We start from the raw sequence: 24,858 nt of genomic DNA on the forward strand, positions 1-24,858 counted from the left end.
TGTGATGCAGGGTCAAGAATGGAAGGTACTTTCCCTACCTTTAGGATATTAAAGGTACGAGTTCAGTGGGGTTGAATATATGGGATGTGAAGACAAACACTGAGTTTTGTGAAGACAAACACTTTGGCTTGCCTTCAGCAGTCTGTGATGAGGCTATTTGAAGCATAGGACGGGATGGAGGGGAAGCGTACACGAGAGACAGACATGGCAAGGCACCACTACGACTTTGAGGAAGGAGACTGGATGGAGAGATCAGCCTTGATATTAGTAAGATGTCTTCTGCCTCTCTAAGGATGGACACGCACTTGTTACGAGCTTTATGCAGGAACCAAAGTTGTCCTCAGTCAAGTTTGGCCTTCCATTTGGAGGAAAATCAAGCTGCTTCACCGTAACTGCGTTGCTCCAGCATTCAGTGCATCATGGCAAAGATGACGGATTGGGCAACTGAAGATGGGACGGGATAATCAGGGCATGGGAGACAATAGGCTTTTGTGAAACTATTCCCTTGTGGAATGAATATCAGATGCAATGGAGATGGAAGCCCAATCGTTTTGCGAGAGTGCAAATTGCATCGCCTGCCAGGTGGCCTGTGCAAACAGCCAGATTCTGCAGTGTTGAGCTTGTTCTCTAACAATAGCTGGAGAGATTTGGGCTTTGACAAGAATATGATCAGAAGAGGCAAGAGCGGCAGAGGAGGAATTGGAGTGGTTCGCTGGAAGGTTCATCATTCCCAGGTCTAGAAGGACATACTGGTAGCAAAAATTCAGGTTGGAAAATTCAGATTGGATTTGACCCATACAATTGATAAAGGTCTTTGTAGCAATGCAGCTGCTGTTGTTGCATTAACAATTCCTAGCCAACTGATATGATGGCAGTTGAATACCCAACATATGAGCAAGAGTGTGTTAGGATAGTTGGTTACTCGTGGATCCATGTTCGAAAAAAAAGAAAATAAAAAAGATGATAGAATATGGAGTCATCATTATTCGGTGTGGGGTGCACCATACCGACAGACATATCAGGTTGTTGCAGAGAGGAATGCACAAGCAGAAGTATTGTAGTGGGCTTGGACAAGTTAGCATGTCAATGTGCAGTGAAGAACGGAATTCTCAATAGAGCAACACAATTATTATGATGGTGGAAGGACCTATCAAAACAGAAGAGAGAATAGCTCAGGAGAGCAAAGGGAACATTGGCAGACATCCTGTTGGAACAAAGTTTGAGTTGAACAATGTCCATAGCTGCAGTGAAAGCTGAAGCGAAATGGAGAGATCAGTGGCATTAGAATAAAGATCTCAAATATTTCTGGACCACACCGTTAAAGGTCAGTGTGGGGGGGGGGGGAGAGGTGGAGGGGAGATAAGAGCTGAGGGGGCAAGGGGATGAGTTTTTTGTGAAGATCCACATCCGTATGCAGATACTGGAATTTCATTATTTTTAAAGTGATTCTTTACCATTGAGAGACAGGGCCAAAAACAATATATAACACGATGTATCAAAAGATTATGGAGGTTTTTGGACGAAACTTGGTGGTCGAGTTGGTTAGGTGATGAGAACAAGTCGATTCGATTTTGGCTCAGGTCCGGATCCAGATCCGGTCTACTGGTGGGAGACAAAACGTAAACAGTTCAGCCCATCAGAGGTATGTGCCATTCGAGTTTAAAGGACGTTTTGAATGGGAAGAAAGTGCTGTAAGTAAGAAAGGAGTAAGAAAGAAGTAAGTATTAAAAAGGAGAAGGATGAAGAAAGGATCGGAGAGGGAAGAGAGTGAGGAGGATTAAAAGTGGTTGTGTTTTTTTTTACTTGATACCTCAACAAATTCATTTATGTCCATTATTTACCAATGCTATGTCATTATGCCTGATGTTGGCTTAATGGTTAGATTGGTGGGCTTGGGACCCTAGGGTCTTGAGTTCAAATCCTGCTCCACTGTTGAATTAATACCAGGTGGGGTTAACTCGGTCTGTCATCCTTCCGAGGTCGGCAAAATGAGTGCCAGCATGCTGGTATACCGTGTCGGAGTGGCGACCGGTCCAGGATTGTACCCAATAGCCAAGGAGACTGCTTAGGCAGCACCAACGCTCTGCACAGAGTATGGTCCCAATCTCCTCCTCTTATGTCATTTGTAATCGGGCTTCCAGCTCATTTTAATTTGAATGCAGTTATATAACAGCTATTAACGTTGGGTTGTTTTATGGTGTTTTGAAATTCCAAAATACTCTGGGATGTTTTGTCAAAATAAATTAATTCCATAAGCATGTTCATTATCATCTTTAGCATCATTATGATTATTATTATTATTATTATTATTATTATAAGCCTGGTGTTGGCGTAGTGGTTAGGGTAGCGGCTTGGGATCCAAAAGGTCCTGAGTTCAAGCCCCGTTGTCGCTTGAATTAATACACACCAGGAGGTTGACTCAGCCTGTCATCCTTCCGAGGTCGGCGAAGTGAGTACCAGTGTACTGGGCCCGGTGTATGCCCCGGTTAGAATAGGTGTTCCATATCCCTGTGTCGTAAGAGGAGACCAGGGTTGCGTCAGGAAGGGTATCCGGCATAAAACCTGTGCCAAATCATTATGCGGATCATAACGGATGATCCGCTGTGGTCACCCGTAATGGGAGCAGCCGAAAGAAGAAGATTATTGTTATTATACAATTCTGATGGTCACTGACTTAATTTTCCTGCAACACAAGTGCCACTTTTTCCATATGACATGGTGCAAATTCAGGTGGTAAACACAAAATAAGATTAGAATGGCACTCGGTAGAGTGCACACCTTTGCCGGGCTGAACATTTTTTATCCCACTGATAGGCTGGATCTGGATCCAGACCTGAACCAAAATCTAATCGGCTTGTTCTTGTCACCAAGCCAACTCATCCACAAAGTTTTGACCAAATCTGTCCAAAATTTTTAAAATATCCTACTGTATGTCGTTATCGGTTGGCCCTATCTCTCAATGATGAAGAATCACTTGAAAAATTAAAAAAAAAAAATTTGAGTATCCGGATCTGTATCCAGACATTAACCAAAATCAAATCCATTTGTCCCCGTCACAAACCCAACCTGTCCACAAAATTGTCTGAATCCGTCCATAACATTTAGAGATATCCTGCTCACAAACAAACACACAAGGGTGAATACATAACCTTCGGTGATGGAGGTTAACAATAAAAATCAAATAAAAATAGTTCTCTTTTATTTATTCATTAGTTCTCTTTATTATTATTTGTTCTCAATGTTGTCTTTTATTTATTTATTTATTTATTTATATTTTTCCATCGTTTCATAGTTGAGTCCATATTTTGTTATGTATGTGAACATGGCAGAATTCTCACATGCTCCATACATGGCCCATCCTCTTCCCTCCCTTTACTCATTCGTCCTCCTTGTTTCCCACTTATTTCCTCACTCTTCCCACACTCATCTTCATTTTCTCCAATCATCTTTCATTCTACTCTTTTTCTCGTTTTATATTTTCTCAACTGAGCCCTTCACCCACCCCCCACCCTCCACCTTCTACCCATATGTGGCTCCCAAAGTTTTCCAGAAATACATTATTGAAAGAAGAATGACATATAATCGAGAGAACTGACAAATGGATGTTAAGGTTGAGTTTAAACCGGTGTATCATGAGGCAAAAATTTTAAACGTGAAACCAACAGTGCCAACTTTAAGTTGCCTGCTTGTACCACACTGTGCAGAAAGAATGAAGAACGACCAGGATAAAGCAGAACCACAATAAATTATCGACTATTATTTGCTGGAAAGCAGTCAGATGGAACCATGTTGAAGGTGCGATGCTATTATATCACGCACGCACGCGCACGCACACGCGCGCGCGCGCGCGCACGCACGCACGCACGCACGCACGCACGCACGCACGCACGCACGCACGCACGCACGCACACACACACACACACACACACACACACACACACACACACACACACACACACACACACACACACGCACGCACGCACGCACGCACACACACACACATTGTCGCGGCCGCGCCGGTTAACTTAATTCCCCCGATCCAATTGTCGTGGACGGGTGAAATAGCCGAACAATTCCCCTTGGAGGCGAACAGCCGAGTTTTTCAGGGATTATAGCGTGCATGGGACGGGAGGCGGTGAAACATGTACCAGAGGCGTTCGCCAGGACGGTGGGACAAGGGTTTAAACTCGAAACCACGACAAATAGACAATACAAGCAACTTAAATACATACGGGGACTTAATGAAAATAAATCACACATTTACAATGGTAATAATTCAAAGTGTAATAATAAAAATGGAACGCGAGGTAAGACTAATTTCCTATTCGAGGCGCCTCCACACAGATTTTAACACAAACAAGGGGACAGAATAAATAAATAAATTTATTTTATTTATTTCTCCCGGCATTTAGCTTCGGGTCCAGAAGTGATCTTTTAGGGGTTGACGATCGAACCGCGGTGTCCTGCACAGAAAACCGCACCCGAAATGGCACCGAGCCGCTCTCTGAGCGAGAAACATACGTGAGGTATTCGTGCGGCGGTATTCAACACCAGGGCTCAGAAACCGCCGTGCAGCTTCTTTTCAAGAGCGAATATGCCGACAGTTCCTCTCTTGCACCAGGTCCGTTCACCACAATCACCTTCCTTCCTCCTTGACCATACGACGAGATGATTTCTGAGGTCCCATGATCTACCCCCACATTCCTCAATCTACCCCCACAACCGCAACATAGCTCCACTCCACCCCCCCCCCCCTTGGGACAGTAAGCATCAAGGCACTTTACCCTAAGTGCAAGTCATCGCAGGTTGGTCAGGTCCAAGAGCGTCATCCACCTCCTCTAGTTTTCTTCACACCCTTCCAATCCACCCCTGTGGATTCATTGCTTTCTATCTCCCTGGATTCCATACTCTTTGTAGACTTCATGCATGACCTTGAGGAGATGTCAGAGAATCAGATCGGCCACAGGAACTGCGTCTTCAAACTTTCTTCCGAGAGGCAGCAGGATCGATGCCTGCAACCCCCCCCTCACTCCAGGATCTGGTTGACCCAAATTTCTTTCATCCACTCCCAAGATGTCTGCATCTTCCTCCAGGATCTGGTGGACCCAAATTTCTCTCATATACCCCCCAGAAGCCTACATCCTCCTCCAGGATCTGGTAGACCTTGAGTTCTCTCATCCTGTGTCTTGTCAGCTATGAGTTTCTCCAATAGCTGGAGTTCTGAATCAGAAAAGGCTAGGGTTCTGGTTCCGGCTCAAGTTCTGGCTCTTCCTCGCCTGGAGTCGCCACAACTGGACCCACATGCTCAGCCACAGAAAGAAACAAGGGCTACGCCAAATCCTTTTTTCTGATTTGCCTCTTGGCAAGTGTTCATTTCAGTCAGAGATATTTTAGAAAGCTCATCTTCCTCATCCATCTCCTTCTTGCCTCCAATCCAACAATCATCATCCAATGGTTCACTCCCCACGACACATTCCTCAACGTCAAACTCCCTCTCAAGTGGCACAATTCCTGGAGTATCCTTCCCAACCAATGGATTGAAAAAAGACTGACAAAGTCCCTCACAAAATTCAGCACAGTTCTCACTGCCGAAAAGTCCAGAATTTGTTAATTCACCCTTGTCATGCAATTCATCCAGCTGTTTCTCAATCCCCCTTTCTGATGAATCTATCGGTCTGACGTCTGGAAAGGTTTCCTGGGGTACATCAGCAACTGCAAGTTCATCCAATGAAAAATTCTGAGCATCATCTTCATCACGAGAATCCTCTACATTCGCACTGAGTGGGGGCATCCTCTGCTCAAAGCTTGCACTCGACTCACCCTGGTTTGATTCAAGATCAGCCTCTTGCTCAACCAACAGGAAGCCACAGTTGCTGCAACTCTCCTCCTCAACCCCTCCTTCCTGGGATTGCTCCAATCCTGGCTCAACAAAACAAACTTCGGGATCTGCATTCCTGTAATTGCCAAGTTCAGGGAGCGATGCTTTAGGAAGATCACTTTCATCACCCAGCACCTTTGCAACTTCAATGTCCTTTCCCTTCACATCATCCAATGCATCATTCCCGACTGTACAATCATGAAGAAACATTTCTGTAGATCTACTCCCAACTACAGCTGTACGATCTTCTGTTACAACAGCGAGAAGCACTAGACTCGTCATAACCTTCCGCCTTGGCATCACTTCCACAAGATTCATAAACAGTGAGTAATTGGTTTTCACAACTATTATCTGGATCTGAACTCTGGGATTGGTTCTGCTGGTGTAAAATTCCTCCCCCTGCTGACTGTGTGGGTTTAATTAGTCCTTGGTTTGGAATAGGCAATGTCTGCACACGCTGAGCATTCCACTTGAATTGCAAGTTTGAAATATTTGGACTCAACGAGGACCCTGTCTCCGACTGTTGGAGTCTTCCCCTTCACCTCACTGAGCTGGAAGAACACATCATCAACAAAGCCAAAGTTATCATGTAACTTGGTAACAATGCCTGTGAACAATTGCTGATTCTGTGGTTGAATGTAGGACAATGCATCCTGAACCTTCGAACGCTGGAACTGTTGCCCTTCCAAGCATCCATTCCCTTCCCTTATTTCTTCCCTTCATCAACAATTTTGTTTCCCATTTCCCTCATTTTATTTCCTTGTCCATCAATTTGTCTCCTCAATTCACGAGTCATTTGTTCCATCACTTTATGCCTGTGTTCATTTTGTCTCTTCACTTCACCTCCAATTCTGTCTTTAAATCGTTCATTCCCTTCCATTATTTCCTTTCTTTGTTCTCCAACATGAACTGGAGAACCAACGCACCCGTTTTCTGACTCGACGGCCCATACCAGGAATGGGGAAGGTTCCTATCCTATCGTCATCACCTGGCTCTACCGCCGGCTCGCTTCCTTCATACTCGCCATCTTCCCGCCAAAACGCCATCTCGTGAACGTCCGCCATTTCCCGTGCATGGTTCAATACCCTCCGAAAAAAAATTCCCTTAAATTTCCAAGCGTTCTTTTCTCCCGACGCCAATTAACTGTACAATTTGTACCTCAGTCACTGCAACTCCCGCTCCCTTGATGGGAGAGAGGTGATTATTTAAAAATTAAGATTCCCAATTCTTTTCTTCTTTTTTTTTAGCTTAGCTCGCTCCGACACCAAATGTCGTTGTCCCGATGGATTAAAAAATCCCCAAATCGATGCCAATTGTCGTGGTTGGGGGCTCGAAAAATTCAACGCCAGGACTCAGAAACCGCCGTGCAGCTTCATTTTACGAGTGAATATGCCAACCGTTTCTCTCGTGCACCAGGTCTGCTCACCAAGATCACCCTCCATCCTCCTCGACCATACGACGAGACGATTTCTGAGGCCCCATGATCAGGGACACGAGGCACGCTCTTCTTCTCTCCTCAGAAACGTACACGCTTCACGGCTCAGCCGAACAGTCAATGGTTCGCGACTTGCTCCAGCATGTGGGCAAATTCACGCAGCACGAACATGAGAATCGTGCAGCCTTCTTCATCATGTCAAGGAGAAGCAACTGTAATGCCCTTCTCTTCCAACCGCCAACTATTCACTCGCTTCTCTCCTGAATCTTCTGACATCCACTGACCAATCATAAGCCTTGGGGTGTGGCTCGTTGGCACGAAATGAGAAGACGGCTCTGCTGGTGATGTTGTTATAAGAACGTCATTCTTACATTTCCGGTTTTGTAAATGCAAAACATAGGAAAAGGTCACGGGGGCAATCACATACTGGGAGAATTTGGCCTTAATCCCCACCGAGTTAACACATAACCGCCCCCCCCCCCAACCGTATACTGACAGTTTCCCTACTTAAGTTACATCAAGATGTCTTCTGCTCGTCCATGGACCATGCTACTCTATACAATCCTTACTTTGCTATGAAATTCCTCCCTCTACCCCCAAAACTATATATATATATATATATATATATATATATATATATATATATATATATATATATATATATATATATATATATATATATATAAAATCGCACCATCGACATGCAGATCAAACATTGCAAAGAAGAAGAAATATCAGTGTCGCGATCTAACCTGATCTAGTTGATAAAACTCCATCCTCTCGTCAAGACTGCAGCTTCGACCCACTGGAGAAACGTTGAGCATTCCATTCCTGAACTCAATAAAGGTTCCTCTGAAAGACAGGCCAGGTATGTTGTTATAGCTCCCCTTCATTAACAGTGTGTTCTCTCAAAAATCAATTTGTGCATCCCTGGAAATCAAATGGGAAAAAAAAAAGGAAGAAACACTTTCCTAGCAATGTAACACACTTTGAAAGAAGGTCAACCAATGATGAATAAATGCAATGACATTAATTTCAACCAAAACACAAGTGTGAAACAGCGTCAAGGTACAGGTACAGATCATTGATTCTTAAAAGGAGAAGTGTGTGTGTGTGTGTGTGTGTGTGTGTGTGTGTGTGTGTGTGTGTGTGTGTGTGTGTGTGTGTGTGTGTGTGTGTGTGTGTGTGTGTGTGTGTGTGTGTGTGTGCGTGCAGAAAGAGTACACAAAATTATTTATAGCAATGCTTCTAGAAGCAATAGAAAAATATATAAAAGTACAATAAAAGAGCACACAAACACCAACAACAACAACCACAGCCATCATGACAGCGACAGCAGCAGCACCACCACCACCAACTCGTGTTGCAAAAGATCCCTTTTCACACTTTTCACTTCATTTTACATCCAACATGTTCTCTTTTGGTGAAACCCATCAGCGAGGTGACGAGTCTTAAATGCTAGTTCCTCATGACAAAAGAATAAAGAGCACATCCATACATGCCGTTACAGCTGTATTTGTTTGAATGTGTGAAGCTATTGTTTCAGGCTAACTCGGTCCTTACATCAGGGTCCAGCGTTTTATGATTCAAATCCAAAAGATTTGGGCAACCAGATAATGCATACACGGTTAAGTATATGACCATCATGGCATCTGTCAACCTGTGGAACAGAGTCGTTTCTAAGACGATGCATTGATAAAAACAAGACGCTTGATTCTTTCCTTCCTTCACATGTATACCAGTGGAGCCACTTGAATTTTCTCATCAAGGAGAACGGTTTTGATGCCAAGCCATGATGCAGGCATGTGATCACTTGTGTTGGTTTCTCAATTAAAATTTTTGGCTCATTTTTGGAGATTTTCATTGGCTCAAGAGCAAACGGTTGCATTTCATGGTGAGAATGTATGCAAATGTTCAGAAATTAAACCCCACATGCCCTGTTAAACAAACCAAAAGAAAGTCTCATGCAAATACAAATCCGTTGGGACCATTACGGAGCATTGGTGCTGCCTCGGCAGTCCCCTGGGCTATTGGGCACAATCCTGGACGGGTCACCACTCCGATACAGGATACTCGAATGGCTCAATCGTCCCAGCAAGCTGGTACTCATTTTGCTGACCTCAGAAGGATGACAGGCTGAGTCAACCCCACCTGGTATTAATTCAACAGCCAAGCAAGATTTGAATTCAGGATCCTAAAACCCCAAGCCCACCACCCTTACCACTAAGCCAACACCAGGCATAATGTCTCGTGCAGCCTCCAAGTCTCATCTCAAACATCTTTACAAGTTACAAACTAAGGGTATGTGTAAATGAGAAGAGTGAGAGGAAGATGTAACTACTTAGTGTCAGGACTTGAGAAAAGGCTGCTGAACGGGCAATTTTGGTTCACGCAAAACATCTTTTTACAAATTGAAAACCAAACCTTTTGCGAGGCAGTCGGATCTGAGAGATGTATTTCAAACAATAGTTAATAAAGTCCTGCAGCAGGTCTTCACCGAGGTGGTCTTGAATGCTCTATTAATGACAAAAAGAGGCCTTCAAACAAAACAACTGCCAATTAAATAACGTAAGTAATAAAAATTAAAAAAGAAGACATTGACAGCATCAATATGATCCAAACTCTTATTACATAACTACCTCTCTTTAGAGTTGCCGATAAAAAGAGGTGACAAAAAAAAAGTAACACCAACTGTGGGATCAAAGTGGTCAACTGAAAACCTTCTCAGGATGTCATGAGCATTCTTGTAATTCTTAAGTGAAGGACATCAGAACAATTTTTGAGTTTATTTCTGTAAATCCTTTCAACTTTAGATTATGCATCACTACTTCTAAATGTGCTTAACGGTTAAGGCAAATAGGCTGGCAGGATGGCCATGAGGTTTGCATAGTCACCTTTAAGCTGTCTAACCAGGGTATGAATCCCAACCCAGCTATAACCTGTCAGTGCTGTGTTTCACAGGCAGGGTGATTAATAAGTGTGTGTGCCATCTCTCGGATGGATGTAAAATGCACATCCAGTCTGCCGGCATTAGTTAGTAGATGTTAAAGATCCCACGGTGTCCTTCGCGAAGAGTAGGCAAGCAATCGCCGGCAACATGGCCAAAAAAAAAAAAAAAATCCTGCCCTAACCTCACATTCCTCCTCTCCCAAGGGAACAAAGTGCAAAGGGGTCAACCCCCCAAAGAGGGTCACTACACCCCTTAGCTGGGCATGCAGATTGGTCGTAGTTGTAGTCGTAGCAGTAATTAATGCAGTTGGCTGAGGATCTTAAGGTCCTGATTTCAAGCCACAGCCGTGCCAGAGTAGTTGACACAGCTTGTCATCCTTTCAAAGTTGGCAAATTGAGTACCAGCTTGATGGGAAAAGTGAGCTAGTCGAGTACCCTGTGTCAGAGAGGCAACCCATCTAGGAAACTACCTCGGCAGCCTTATGTCCCTAATGTGCAATCGCCCCATGACAATCATCATGCACGATTTGGTAGGAAAAGCCAGTGATGTTCTCCTTCCACTTATACCATACTGTTACTGCAGAGTGCCAGTTCTGTCAAAGCAGTCTCAAAGGACCCAACTTAGCAGCCATGGCTATCAAACCCACACTGACAAGGGTAATGCAACAAACATGATGATGCTTGCCAGTGATGCTACTTCCCACTAAATCCACAAATCAAGAAGATAGATAAGAACATTGTGAGAACTTCTAAAAGAAAAATCTGCATTCAATCACTTTCATGATTTTGTTGCATGAAACAACATATTTGAAATATTTTCAGAGGGGTGGTGTGTGTTGTTCATATTTAAGTTCCGGCCCCAAAAAATAAAAAATAAAAATAAAAAAAAATCGGACTTTGAGAAACCATCAACTATTTTTTTAACTCTTATGTGAAAATCAGAGATAGGAAAAATATGGAGTTCATGGGAGACAAACATTGAAATCAGTCATGATTACCATCGATTACACAGCAATATTGGCATATCTGCCTTTCAAACAAAATAAATTTCAGGCAAACTTTGCAGAGAAAAAGCATGGCTGAATCTTCTGAATGAAATCACTGTACTGGTCAAGGAAAATCAGAGACAGGAAGAGGCTATTTGGCCCATCATGCCTGTGCCCTATCCACACCCCATTAAGTTAATCTGTTAATTTACTTATCTTCTCTGTACAGACCTGCTCTTTAATTCTTAAAACTATGAGAGTACTCAAGTACTTTCTCGAGAGTTGATCAACCCTTTACAATGGTGTGCTGTGAAGTTGAACAGAGTAATTAAATCCTGTACTTTTGTTTCCTTTTAAGGGACGGCAAATAGGATAACGTCTCAAATCACAGTCCCTTTCATATAGCCATATTATATGAATACCAAATGTAATGTCAATAAACCTAAATGTCCCCAAAGAAGAGTAAAAAGACAAGAGTGAAATATCCAAAAACAAGAGGTTCTTGATGAAGGCTTGAATTGGACACAAACCCAGGATGGATGAGAGGGTTTAGAGAAGTTTCATCTGCTATGATGTTGGAAAGTTGAACCAAGGAGTAAAATTACCTTTGTAAAAGGGAAAACATAAAATGCCTGCTTAAGTTCCATAAGAAAGTTGATGATGAAAATCTGTACAATGTGATGAAATAAAATTGATAGCTTTGTTCGTTCTTGCATCTTACCTTTTTTGCAAAGAGCTGACCATATTTATAGGCCACGAGACCATTCTCCACAAACACGTAGTCATACTTTGTCAGCACTGCAAGAAAACAATGTAAGTTTCATTCAATCTTTATTAGTCTAATTTCTCTTCTCACAATTGTAACTACTTCCTGCTATAAAACTTGACAAACCAAGGAAACTTGAAATTATACCCAGAAAGCCCTTAAAAACAAACGAAAGACTTTATCCTATAAAACAAGGTCTTCTTAGATAGGCATTCTTACTCCAGAGCAAATAACATTATGACTCATGTAAAGGGGTGTTTGTTTGTTTTTGCCATGCTCAAGTAGCACCCCTTTATACGAGGAGCAACCCACCCACCATGGGATAATAAAATGGTCATAATGACACAAGTGATGAATCACTGCTTTTGTGCATTTAGTGTCATTGTTGTGATCACGGAGGTGATGATGTGTTGTCTTCTCCCATCCCTCCCCACCCCCCGCCCCCCTCGCAGAGACAAGGTCCATCCGTTCGTCCCCGTCCCTCTGTCTCTCCCTCTCGCTGCGTCCCTCTCTCTAATCTCACAACTTCACTTTTGATGTTGAGGTGTACCAAAATAAAAATGTGTCATTTTGTTTAAAAAAAAAACAAAACAAAAAGCGTTGCACCTTGGAATTGTGCAAGTACGGCAAAAGGATTTATCAACTGCAGGTTGACAATGCTGTGCTAACTACCATGGGAAGCAGGTAAAGCAGACATTTCAGTCATTGCAATTAGCATACCTTTGTTAACCTTCAGATGATAAATCTGATTATTATCCCAACGCTTTTTGGAAAAAACAAACAAAAAAAAAAACAACATAATTGTAATCGGCTCATTCTTTTTGTCTGTCCGTCACACTATTTCCCCCTAAACGGTTGTGCAGGAATTCACCAAACTTGGTAGTTATAATCATCACGTGGCAAGAAGATGATAGAGCAGTATAATTTTGGCCCCACCCCCAAGGCAGGTTCTAAAGGTCAAATACCTAAACAATGCGATTACAAGCACATTTAAAAACATTTTTTTTTCATGAAACTTTGTATAAGCAATCAACATTTGGGGACGCATGAAATATGTAACGATTTTGGGGGATTTGAATGCTCCAGGGGGGTGAGGACTCAGGTCACAGGGTTCAAAACGGGAAAATAAAATTAAAAAAAAACTCAAAATTTGATATTGGGACATTCCTGGTGGAACTTTTTGCCATCTTTCAACTTTGCTTTTGGTGGGAAATGTGGGAATTTGCGATGGGGCGCCATTGACTTCGCTGTCGTGAAATTTGTCTTCCAATGCAGACCCCACATTTGCTTTGACAAAGTCTAGCATTCCTCTAATTCAGCACTATTTTTGATTATTTGTAGCACTTGACAGATCTGAAAAAAAAAATGAATAAAATTAATCGACAGAAAAAGTGATGAAGCTGACCATGCCTGTGCTGTTTCACTCCACAAATGTAATTCCACTTACCATCCTTTCCCAGCTGCTCAGATACTTTGCTGAAGTCTGAGCCACTGACAACCCCCAACATGACTTTGTCTTGCATTTCACGAAGGAAGGAGTCCATTTCAGGGTTTATAACCTGCAAGGTATCAGTACGGACATTGGGCAGAGGGAGGCTCTTTGAAACTTTGTTCCGCAACATTTTACAACAGTCGCAACGGTTTTACTGGCATCTCTAATTTTCCAGCATGTTTATTCCTTTCAGCAATAATTGCCACCAAATGCTTTTGCCTGACATGGCAGTCTGATGAACAGCTCCAGATTGATAACATGTGCAGGTGTGAAAGAAATGTGCCACACTTTATTTGGCCATTTGACCTGCCCTCACGGTCAATAATCACAGCAAAACAAAATCTTCCCAACTCCACTTTGTAACCAACAAGGTGTCATCATCTCCTTCAGAAATAAATAAAAATAAGGCTCAACAAGCATACGCCTACAGTAAACCACACACCAGGCCACACTGACATTCATACGCAAATAACGCTATCAAGAGAACAAGCAAAATCCATTGATGAACACACAAAGTAGGCAAACTTTTAGGAGTTTAAGATTAACTAACAAATCTGAATCAACAAGCGACTATATCTACAACAAAAATTCCAGATATCGATGGCGTCACATGGATATCTTGACAGTAATACGTGCCGCAAAATACGTCCTCGCTTTTCCCATCGATGGAACCACCTTCCAAAGGCTTTTCCGTCTCACTTTTCCCTCAAGGGCTTCAAGCAAGCAATGCATCACCATCCATTGTCACCTCCAATTCTGACGCATGATCTTAATTACGTCCATTAACGTTTCCCAACCCAACCCTCTTGCTTGCGAGGTTCAGCATTTCCTCCCCTCCACCTTTCTCCCCATTTCCTGGTCGGTTATCTGATTTCACTGAAATGTGGGGTCTGCATTGGAAGACAAATTTCACGACAGCGAAGTCAATGGGCCCCATCGCAAATCCCCACATTTCCCACCAAAAGCAAAGTTGAAAGATGGCAAAAAGTTCCACCAGGAATGTCCCAATATCATTACCTTGAGGTTTTTCCCCACTATCAGGTCTACCTCTTGCTCTTCCATGAGCATAACTGGTAAAGAAAAATAATTATATCCATTTACTGAACTACTTACTGGAAAAAGGGATGTATTTGTACAATCAGCAGGACAACTAAGGGATGTGGACACATAAGCCACATAATACAGTACCCAGACACAGTTTTGTGGACTTGATTATGTGCCGTATAATAACAACAGCAATGGATGGCCGTACTCTTTCCGAGAGATTCACGGGGTTCAACACGATAAGTTGAGAAAAGTTCCAAGGCTAGAACCAATCCTGGACAGATGGCCACTCCCATCGCAGGATACTCGAATGAAAGTGACAGGAATTTCTAATTTGTTCTGGGGTGCTGGTGATAACATGCATCCTATTCAGGAAAGGCTGTAGGATATTTAAGCTCCGCCAAGAACCAGTAATAGTAGACAGGTCCTCCGGCTTAAGATCCTTCTGATGGACGGCGCACACAATGAAGCATTGATCACCCTCCATTTAAACCACCAGGATGACAGTTTATAGCTGGCTCAGGATTTAAACTCAGGCTAGAAAGTGAATGCACATTCCTCCAAGCTATTGTGCCAGCCCTGTGTCTTTTTAGCAAAATAAATAAGATTCACCAATTCCCCTACTATCGATCGTGCCCAGATTATCAACATGATGCACAATAGAGTAGATGTCAGGAATGTCGATGATAAAAGGGTCATTCGATTTTTTTTTTTTCCAAATAAGATAAAACTTACTCATAATACGCCACTTTTGAAATGACGCATTTCTTTTTTAATGCATAGTCGAGGCTCATGGAAGAGCTAGAACACCGAATGAATCAGGATGTAACAGGACGCAAAAGGAACAGTAGAGAGAAGGGGGAAACACAAACATCAGAGTTGAGGGTCTAGATATTGGGAGAATTGGTCAACAATGGGTGTGGGGAGAATTGGCGGAAGGAGAGGATGCATGGGGTGGACATGATGGATACAGAAGGAAACTCCAAGGGGGAACATCTATAAATTTCGAAGGAGGAGAGATTGAGGTGGGGGGGGGAGAGGAAGGGTTGAAGAGGTTATAAAAGATCATAGGTTTGGATTGTGGACGGTCTGAGATGGTTGCGAACAGCTGTCTTGAAGACCTGGAGAGAAGACTGAGATTGAAGAGATTGTGGAAATTGGTTCCACAGGTGGGGAAAAAAAAAAAAAGAGGAACAAATGAGTTGAGGTGAGCAGTGATCCAGAATTTAGATACTTTCATCAGAAGGGGGTTGATGGTGGACCGTGTGTGCCCTGCAGAAAGCTGTGTAGAGACAAAGCACTGAAAGAGCAGAGGGTGCAAGACCAGAAAAGAGGCGGGAGAAGACAGAGAGACCACTGACTAATCTGCGATGTTGAAGTAATAGGTCCACAGACTCAGCTTCATCGTAGGAGATTCCGATAATCATGAAGAACTTGGTTTCCACAGCGTCAAGCAGAACAAGATGTGAGGCAGGGGAGCCAGGCCAGAGGTGAGAACAGTACTCCATCAAGCTGAAGATGAAGGCGTTTAAGGGAGCTACGAGTTCAGGTGTACCAAGGAAGGACTTTGTACGGCGGAGGATGCCCGGTTTTGGAGCTTTGAAGGCTGGCTTTTGAGGTCAACTTTGAAATGTGGTTCGTCCAAGAAAGATCATGGCTGATAGTGAGACCCAGGAGTTTGAATGACTGAAACTCCTCAAGAGGATTGTAAAGAAAGTGGATAGGAGGGTTTGCCAGACGGTCCTTTCGGAGAGAGATGGAGAGTGTGAGATTTATCAGGATTGAAAAAAATATTCCAAGTGTTTGACCAGCATGTCATTTTTTTTTCAAGGTCTGAAGGGAGGGAAGAGGCTGCAGCCTTCCTGTCTGAATGATGAGGGATGTCATGGCAGAGGGTGAAGTCATCAGCAGATAGAGAGGGTTTTCCAGAGGTTCAGAAAGATCATTTATGAAGATCAGGAATAGGAATAGGCCAAAAACACTGCCTTGTGGCACTCCAGCCTTGACAGGGAGAGGAGATGAAAGGATTCCGTTGAGAGCCACACGTTGGCTATGAGAGGGGAGTTAGTAAAGCATGTGTGGCATTGGCCTTGGATGCCAAAGGCAGAGAGTTTGCAGAGTAAAACAGGATGCCAGACTGTATTGAAAGCATGAGATATGTCCAGAGAGATGGCCCTGAACTAATTTCTGATATTGAGGGCCTCCATCCATTGTTGGGTGAGTAGAAGCAGCGTGTCCTACCTGGAGTAACCTAATCTGAATCCAAATTGATGATCTGAGATGAGGTTGTTGGATAAAAGGAAAGCTTTCATATCAACTGCAATGATGGATTCCATGACATTGCTGATGATTGGAAGTAAGCTAATCGGTCTGTAATCAAGGAGACCAGTTAGTTTGAAGGCCTCATTAGGAATGAATGCCAAACGAGGCCTTTTGCACATGTGCTGTGTGTGTGTGTGTGTGTGTGTGTGTGTGTGTGTGTGTGTGTGTGTGTGTGTGTGTGTGTGTGTGTGTGTGTGTGTGTGTGTGTGTGTGTGTGTGTTTGCAGTGACTCAGTTCTACTCTCAAGGCACTTTAAGCTGCCTTTGCGAGCACAAATTCTGCGATTCAAATAGTCTATTAAATATAATTTTCAGCATTCAGACGAGAGAATGGCAATTTCACGGAAGTTAACCATAATTGTTCTGTTTGTAAATGTAAATCAGACGTGCAGAAATATAGGAACACAAGAAACATCCGTGGAAGAGAGGACTTGGGTTTATACCAGGTCAGGTCAGGTATGGGAGCATGTGCCAGAACAGCGCGTCGCTGCGTCCACTTTCCGTCGGTACTCCAGGGGCCTCCGTCTGGCCATCCCCCAGGCAGATGCCAGGCCCATCCCCATCTCCTTGAGATGGTGGTCAACCTGCTGCAACCATGAGGCACGTGGTCGGCCCACTGGCCTCCTCCACTCATGAGACTCCCTCGCTGAGAGAATCTGGTGAGCAGAATCAGCATCAGGAAAACGAGCCACATGTCCATACAGCCGCAACTGACGCTCACGGACTATGCAGGTAACAAATCTCATCCGAGTCTCTCTCAGCAACCGCTCGTTGGACACAAAATCCGACCAGCGATAGCCAAGGATTCTCCGAAGACACCTGGTACCAAAGGAATTAAGTCTCCGTCTCAGATCCTTGGTCAGAGTCCAAGTCTCGCACCCATAGAGCAAGACTGGAAGTACCAAGGACCTGAAGACTCGGACTTTCGTCCTCCCGCACAGGTACCGGCAGCGCCACACCCCATGATCCAGTGAATCCATGACTCCCCAGGCCCGACCCAGACGTCTATTGACCTCTGACTCGCAGCCAGCAGAGACATGAATATCACTGCCAAGGTAAGTGAATCTCTCCACGACCTCAACATCCTCACCACAAACAGACACAGACAGGACAGCAGCATCCAAGATGTCACTGAAAGCCTGGATCTTAGTTTTGACCCAAGAAACCCGTAATCCCAACGGCTCCGACTCTTCATTCAGCACCTCGAGGGCCCCCAAGAGGATGTCTAAAGTCTCCGCAAAGATGACTGCATCATCTGCAAAATCAAGGTCCGAGATCTTGACATTCCCAAACGATGCACCGCAGCTTGATCTCTCCAACATCCTCCCTAAAATCCAGTCCATACGAGTGCTGAAAAGTGTGGGGGCAAGTACACATCCCTGACGAACTCCAGTAACAACTGGAAATAAGTCAGAGATGGTACCACCACACTTCACAGGACTCTCAGTACCAGAGTAGAGTTCAGACATCAGATCGATCAGTTTTGGTGGCACCCCACGAAGACCAAGAATCCTCCAGAGGACATCCCGATTCACTGAATCGAACGCTTTACAGAGATCAACATAGGCTGCAAGCAGCCCCTGCCGAAACTCTCGTCTGCGTTCGGTGAGGACACGAAGGGCAAGGATACGGGCAATCGTTGACCTCTTTGATGTAAAGCCTGACTGCTCTGGACGCTGGTGCTCAAGCAGATGGTGGCGAACCCGATCAAGAATTATCCGAGCAAAGACCTTGCCCGGCACTGAGAGCAGCGTCACCCCTCGGTAGTTGTTGCAGTCTTGGCACTCACCCTTCCCTTTCCAGAGAGGGACAACAAGGCCCCTCTTCCAGTCAGTTGGGATGATGCCTGTGTTCCGGGCAGAGCACAAAACTGCATGCAACGACACGAGTGCAGCATTTCCACCAGCCTTGAGAAGTTCGGCATGGATGCCACAAATCCCTGGAGCTTTGCCCCGTTTCAACTGGTTCACCGCAGCCCGTGTTTCCACAAGCGAAGGTGGACCACAGTTGATTCGTGGGTCAGCAACAGGGATTGTAACACCCTTGACGTCCAACTCGACAGCTGGGGGATCAGCCTGGTACAACCGCTCAAAGTAACCGGCCCAGCGGGCCTTCACTTCAGACTCCTCTGTCAAGAGCCTACCACTCTCTGCTCGAACTGCAGTGCTCCGAGGGATGGGCTTGGATGAACGTAATGCGCGAATTCCCCTGTAAGCGGGACGAGAATCACCTGTCCACAGGTGATGCTCTACCCCCTCACAGATTCCTCGCACATAGGCCTCCTTGTTCACCCTCAGTGCACGTACAGTTTTACGCCTCAGCTCCCTGAACAGCTCAGCTCTGCCATTCAGCCTGGCCCTGCGACTCTGGTCAATGGTATCCAGTGTCCCTTGAGAGACAAAATTCTTCTTTGCCCTGCGGTGAGCTCCAAGACATCCACCGGCAACATCAAGGACGGTGGTCTTAAAGGCGCTCCACAACTCTTCAGGACCCCCCAAAGCACCCAGACCCCCCAAGTGTCCACTCAGCCTGTTCGCAAACTCCTCAGCTACTCTCTCATCCCTGAGCTTGGCAACATCCAGCCTAGGCTGGGATGGTACCATTCTCCAGGATTTAAGGTGCAGCTTTAGAGTTGCTACAACAAGCCTGTGGTCAGTATTGAGGAACTGAGCACTCCGGTAGACCCTGCAGTTCTGGATCAGCCTCCAATGACCGTCAATGAGGACATGGTCAATCTCCTTTGCCACACCGCCAGCTTTGGAATACCAAGTCCAGCGATGAGCTTGTGGGCGCTGAAACCATGAACCAGCCACCCTAAGTCCATGACTTCTTGCAAAGTCAAGGAACTTAGTGCTATTCTGGTTCATAGTTCCTGACCCATGGGGACCAACACACACCTCATAACCATCCCTATCAGTTCCAGTCGATGCATTGAAATCTCCCAAGACTAGAAGTGTATCTCGTCTGGGGCACTGATCAACCACAGACTCGAGTGTGGCGTAGAATGTATCCTTCACGGTGAGGTCACTCGCCTCTGTCGGAGCATAAACAGAGACCAGGGAAATGATATCTCAGGAGTGACGAATCCTTAATCTCATCATACGCTCGTTGACCGGTGTTACCTCAATTATCATTGGGGTCAGCTTATTGGACACAGCTACAGCAACTCCTTGGGTATGGTAACCATCAGAGCGACCAGACCAATAGTAGGTGTAATCACCCACCATTATCTCGCCGCAATCCGGTCTCCGAACCTCAGAGAGAGCTGCAATCCCGATGTCCAAACGCTTGAGCTCAGATGATAACAGAGACAGGTGATCATCCTCTCTTAGGGATAGGACATTCCAGGCACCCACCCGAAGGGACCGCCTCAGGTTAACCCAAGGAGACCGCCGTCTGGTGGACGACACCTCAGCACCACTCCGACACACTCTCCCGCAATCTGACCCAGGGATGTTACCCCGTGGTTTCCCTCCTATCAAATATTGGAGGTCCCGAAGGCTTTGCCCCAATCCCGTCATCCGGTGAAACAGCTTGGTTTGTACCATTTCCTGTTAATACAATTAGCTCACGGTGGCCGTGGTTATAACACACATACACACACAATTCTATTAGTATCGATATCGGTAGTTCTAATTATTACCCATATAACTGTATCTGTATTATATACAATACTATGAATGACTATCATTACTTTTCAGGAAATATTAACCTACTCTGGGCCAGCCTATTGCATGCTATTGTACAACATGCTCGAAACATGGTGTCGGCCGAACCGTTAGGGTGGCTGGCTTGGGATCTCAGGGTCCTGAGTTCGAGTCCCTGTCTGCCGTTGAATGAACACAAGGTGGGGTTGTCTCAGCCTGTCATCCTTCCAAAGTCGGCAAAATGCGTACCAGCTTATTGGCATTCGGGGCACAGCCGCACCCTCAGCCAATGAAGATACTCGCAGCCTTGCGCTCCACACGAAGGAGGTGGAGGAGGTGCAAGATGCTTCATAATGCTGCGACTCCACATTGGAATCCCACGTCCTGCGTCGATTTGCATCGTCTTCCACCGTCATCATGATCGATGCGTACAATCAGCCTCAAGCATTTAGACACTAAAACAATAGCACACGAGCTTTGTCATTGTTGTAGATGTCGTGCGTGTACACATCGAGGATCACAATAAACAAGGCTTGGATAATAAACAATGCGAAGGCAGTTTATACCACCAAGGGAAGCAACATGGGAAATCGCCAAACCGTTTGACAAAGCCAACATCTCAGCTTGGTTATGAGGCATTGCAAACTGGAATACAGGCAGACAGCGTGTACAATATCGCAGAAATGAGGACAACGTTACAAACCGATACAAATGGACATTTGTCGAACGAGCTCACAAGATTATAAACCTGCAAATGAGCTTTTCTACCCCCATTAACCCAAACCCATTGCTTGCAGGTTATTGTGTTTCCTCCCCTCTTTTATATCTATCTCTCTATCTCTATCTCTATCTCTATCTCTATCTCTATCTCTATCTCTATCTCTATCTCTCTCTCTCTCTCTCTCTCTCTCTCTCTCTCTCTCTCTCTCTCTCCTGCCCGTTCGTTTTCACACTTGTTTGCATCCAACTGTTGCCCCCCCCATTGCCCCCCTAATTGCCCCCCACTGACAGGTAGTCGTTGCCCAGGTACGTTGCACGTTTGTATGGAATGGAGAGCAAGAAAGAATTTAAATGTGTTCATGTGGACGTGTAAAGCCGGTGGTACTTTGAATGGTACAAGCGCCGATCGGGGACGTACCTGCCGCGGTGCTGTGAGCGTGCCGTCCACGTCGAACAGGCACAGGGTGCGCGTGCCCGCCATGGTAGACGCGCGTGACACGCACCACGTGCGGGGTGCACCGGGGACCCGCGAAACGAGTCAAGATAATCAACTGGGGGGGCGGGGGAGGGGGCAAGACAATGGAGGGAAAAATGAGCAGTGGATAAAAAAAATCTTCATTCGTACACGAGCTCTGTCTGTGCAGACATTCGATTCGTCTGGTCCACTAATGGGACTCGGCATGGACGACAGAATCACGATGGTCGGTTCATGAAACACGTGGCAGGTGAGAACACCCCCCCCCCACGCCCCGTTCTTCACCTTTTGATAGGTACTCCCGCAGTACCTGAGGAAGGTCGTGGGTCCGAGTTCAAATGAAAATAAGTCAGCCGAGCTTGGTGAACCTCTTCCGAACCGGTTTTCCGCCCAAACAGTTCCGCATTCACGAGCAAACTTCGAGCCTCGATGTTGAACCCTCCCTCTTCCCCCCTCTAGTGGTTCATCACGTGGTGGACCTGAAAGACTCCACAGCGGCTCTCGTGAATTGTCGGCGAGTCATCGCCGGCACCCTGAAGCGTTACACTCGTTACACTCAAAAATGTCTCTGTCCGGTTTCGAACCGGGGACCTTTGGCGTGTCTGGCGAATGTGTTAACCACGACACTCCGGAAACCTCGCCGACCACCTCTTACCGTGTACCTCTTACCGTGTACCTCTTACCGTGTACCACTTACCGTGTACCTCTTACCGTGCACCTCTTACCGTGTACCTCTTACCGTGCACCTCTTACCGTGTACCACTTACCGTGTACCTCTTACCGTGCACCTCTTACCGTGTACCTCTTACCGTGTACCTCTTACCGTGTACCACTTACCGTGTACCTCTTACCGTGCACCTCTTACCGTGTACCTCTTACCGTGCACCTCTTACCGTGCACCTCTTACCGTGTACGTACACGATGTACAGCATTAAACCCGTTCGTTTACGGGGCTCGGACAAATCGGAATGGAAAGGCTGCACTCACTGTAAATCCCAATGAATCGTCACTGCACACGCATACGATAGTACAACGGCCCCACGGGCACGCTACGTCTATTTAATACGTACTGATCGACGTCGCGGATGGATTGAGTAAATTAATGAAACTCATGAATTCGAGTGAACAGGGGCTCCAAATTTACGGTGCATGAAAACGATCAACTAAGTACGTATTAAATAAATGTAAGGTCTCCAAGGCCGTGACCTTTATAATACAACACGGAACCACAAGTTTGTAGTGATAACAACTGAATTGTTGTTTCCATGTTTGGTGATTAAAATTATCCATCAAAATTAAACTTGATATCCATCACTATTATTAACTCGCAAATACATGTACCAGCCATCGCTTCGCTGGGAATACTCAAGGGAGGAGGGAGAAAAAAATGGGTGGAAGGGGAAGGGGAGGGAGAGAGGAGGAGCGGGAGGGGTGGGGGAATGGGGAGGGAGAGGGAGAGGGAGAGGAGCGAGGAGGGGTGGGGGATGGGGGAAGAGGGAGCGAGGAGGGGTGGGGGATGGGGGAAGAGGGAGGGAGGAGGGTGGGGGATGGGGGAAGAGGGAGGGAGGAGGGGTGGGGGATGGGGGAAGAGGGAGGGAGGAGGGGTGGGGGATGGGGGAAGAGGGAGGGAGGAGGGGTGGGGGATGGGGGAAGAGGGAGGGAGGAGGGGTGGGGAATGGGGGAAGAGGGAGGGAGGAGGGGTGGGGGGAAGAGGGAGGGAGGAGGGGTGGGGGAAGAGGGAGGGAGGAGGGGTGGGGGGAAGAGGGAGGGAGGAGGGGTGGGGGGAAGAGGGAGGGAGGAGGGTGGGGGGAAGAGGGAGGGAGGAGGGGTGGGGGAAGAGGGAGGGAGGAGGGGTGGGGGGAAGAGGGAGGGAGGAGGGGTGGGGGGAAGAGGGAGGGAGGAGGGTGGGGGGAAGAGGGAGGGAGGAGGGAGGGAGGAGGGGTGGGGGAAGAGGGAGGGAGGTGGGGGAAGAGGGAGGGAGGAGGGGTGGGGGAAGAGGGAGGGAGGAGGGGTGGGGAAGAGGGAGGGAGGAGGGGTGGGGGAAGAGGGAGGGAGGAGGGGTGGGGGGGAAGAGGGAGGGAGGAGGGGTGGGGGGAAGAGGGAGGGAGGAGGGGTGGGGGGAAGAGGGGTGGGGGAGGAGGGGTGGGAGAAAGAGGGGTGGGGGGAGGAGGGGTGGGAGAAAGAGGGGTGGGGGGAAGAGGGGTGGGGGGAAGAGGGAGGGAGGAGGGGTGGGGGGCAGAGGGAGGGAGGAGGGGTGGGGGGAAGAGGGAGGGAGGAGGGGTGGGGGGAAGAGGGAGGGAGGAGGGGTGGGGGGAAGAGGGAGGGAGGAGGGGTGGGGGGAAGAGGGAGGGAGGAGGGGTGGGGGGAAGAGGGAGGGAGGAGGGGTGGGAGAAAGAGGGGTGGGGGAAGAGGGGTGGGGGGAAGAGGGAGGGAGGAGGGAGGGAGGAGGGGTGGGGGGGAGGAGGGAGGGAGGAGGGGTGGGGGAAGAGGGAGGGAGGAGGGGAGGGGTGGGGGAAGAGGGAGAGAGGAGGGGAGGGGTGGGGGAAGAGGGAGAGAGGAGGGGAGGGGTGGGGGAAGAGGGAGAGAGGAGGGAGGGTGGGGGGAAGAGGGAGAGAGGAGGGAGGGGTGGGGGAGAGAGGAGAGAGGTGGGGAGGGGTGGGGGAAGAGGGAGAGAGGAGGGGAGGGGTGGGGGAGAGAGGAGGAGGGGAGGGTGGGGGAAGAGGGAGAGAGGAGGGAGGGTGGGGGAAGAGGGAGAGAGGAGGGGAAGGGTGGGGGAAGAGGGAGAGAGGAGGGGAAGGGTGGGGGAAGAGGGAGAGAGGAGGGGAAGGGTGGGGGAAGAGGAAGAGGGAGAGAGGAGGGAGGGGTGGGGGAAGAGGGAGAGAGGAGGGGAAGGGTGGGGGAAGAGGGAGAGAGGAGGGAGGGGTGGGGGAAGAGGAAGAGAGAGAGAGGAGGGGAGGGGTGGGGGAAGAGGGAGAGAGGAGGGGAGGGGTGGGGGAAGAGGGAGAGAGGAGAGGAGGGAGGGGTGGGGGAAGAGGGAGAGAGGAGGGGAGGGGTGGGGGAAGAGGGAGAGAGGAGGGGAGGGGTGGGGGAAGAGGGAGAGAGGAGGGGAGGGGTGGGGGAAGAGGGAGAGAGGAGGGAGGGGTGG

The 24,858-nt window shown here is 46.9% G+C and overlaps 1 protein-coding gene across 5 annotated transcripts in view; it reads right to left on the reverse strand.

Moving 5' to 3' along the window:
* PMM2 (phosphomannomutase 2) overlaps positions 1-24,858 on the reverse strand; it is a 42,898-nt gene that overhangs the window by 17,362 nt on the left and 678 nt on the right. For 2 of the 5 annotated variants that reach the window (XM_085886775.1, XM_085886743.1), the window contains exons 1-6: positions 21,999-22,175; positions 21,657-21,789; positions 13,462-13,573; positions 11,970-12,046; positions 9,738-9,829; positions 8,066-8,165 (exon numbers count right to left, since the gene is read on the reverse strand). In XM_085886775.1, the coding sequence (XP_085742901.1) occupies positions 8,066-8,165; positions 9,738-9,829; positions 11,970-12,046; positions 13,462-13,573; positions 21,657-21,719 (444 nt within the window). In that variant the 5' untranslated portion in view covers positions 21,720-21,789; positions 21,999-22,175. The other 3 variants (XM_085886767.1, XM_085886752.1, XM_085886762.1) reach the window with 3 other exon arrangements.

The sequence above is a fragment of the Eptatretus burgeri genome, chromosome 1, assembly GCF_056783735.1.
Source record: "Eptatretus burgeri isolate ZD-2024b chromosome 1, Ebu_testis_v1, whole genome shotgun sequence".
NCBI lineage: Eukaryota > Metazoa > Chordata > Myxini > Myxiniformes > Myxinidae > Eptatretus > Eptatretus burgeri.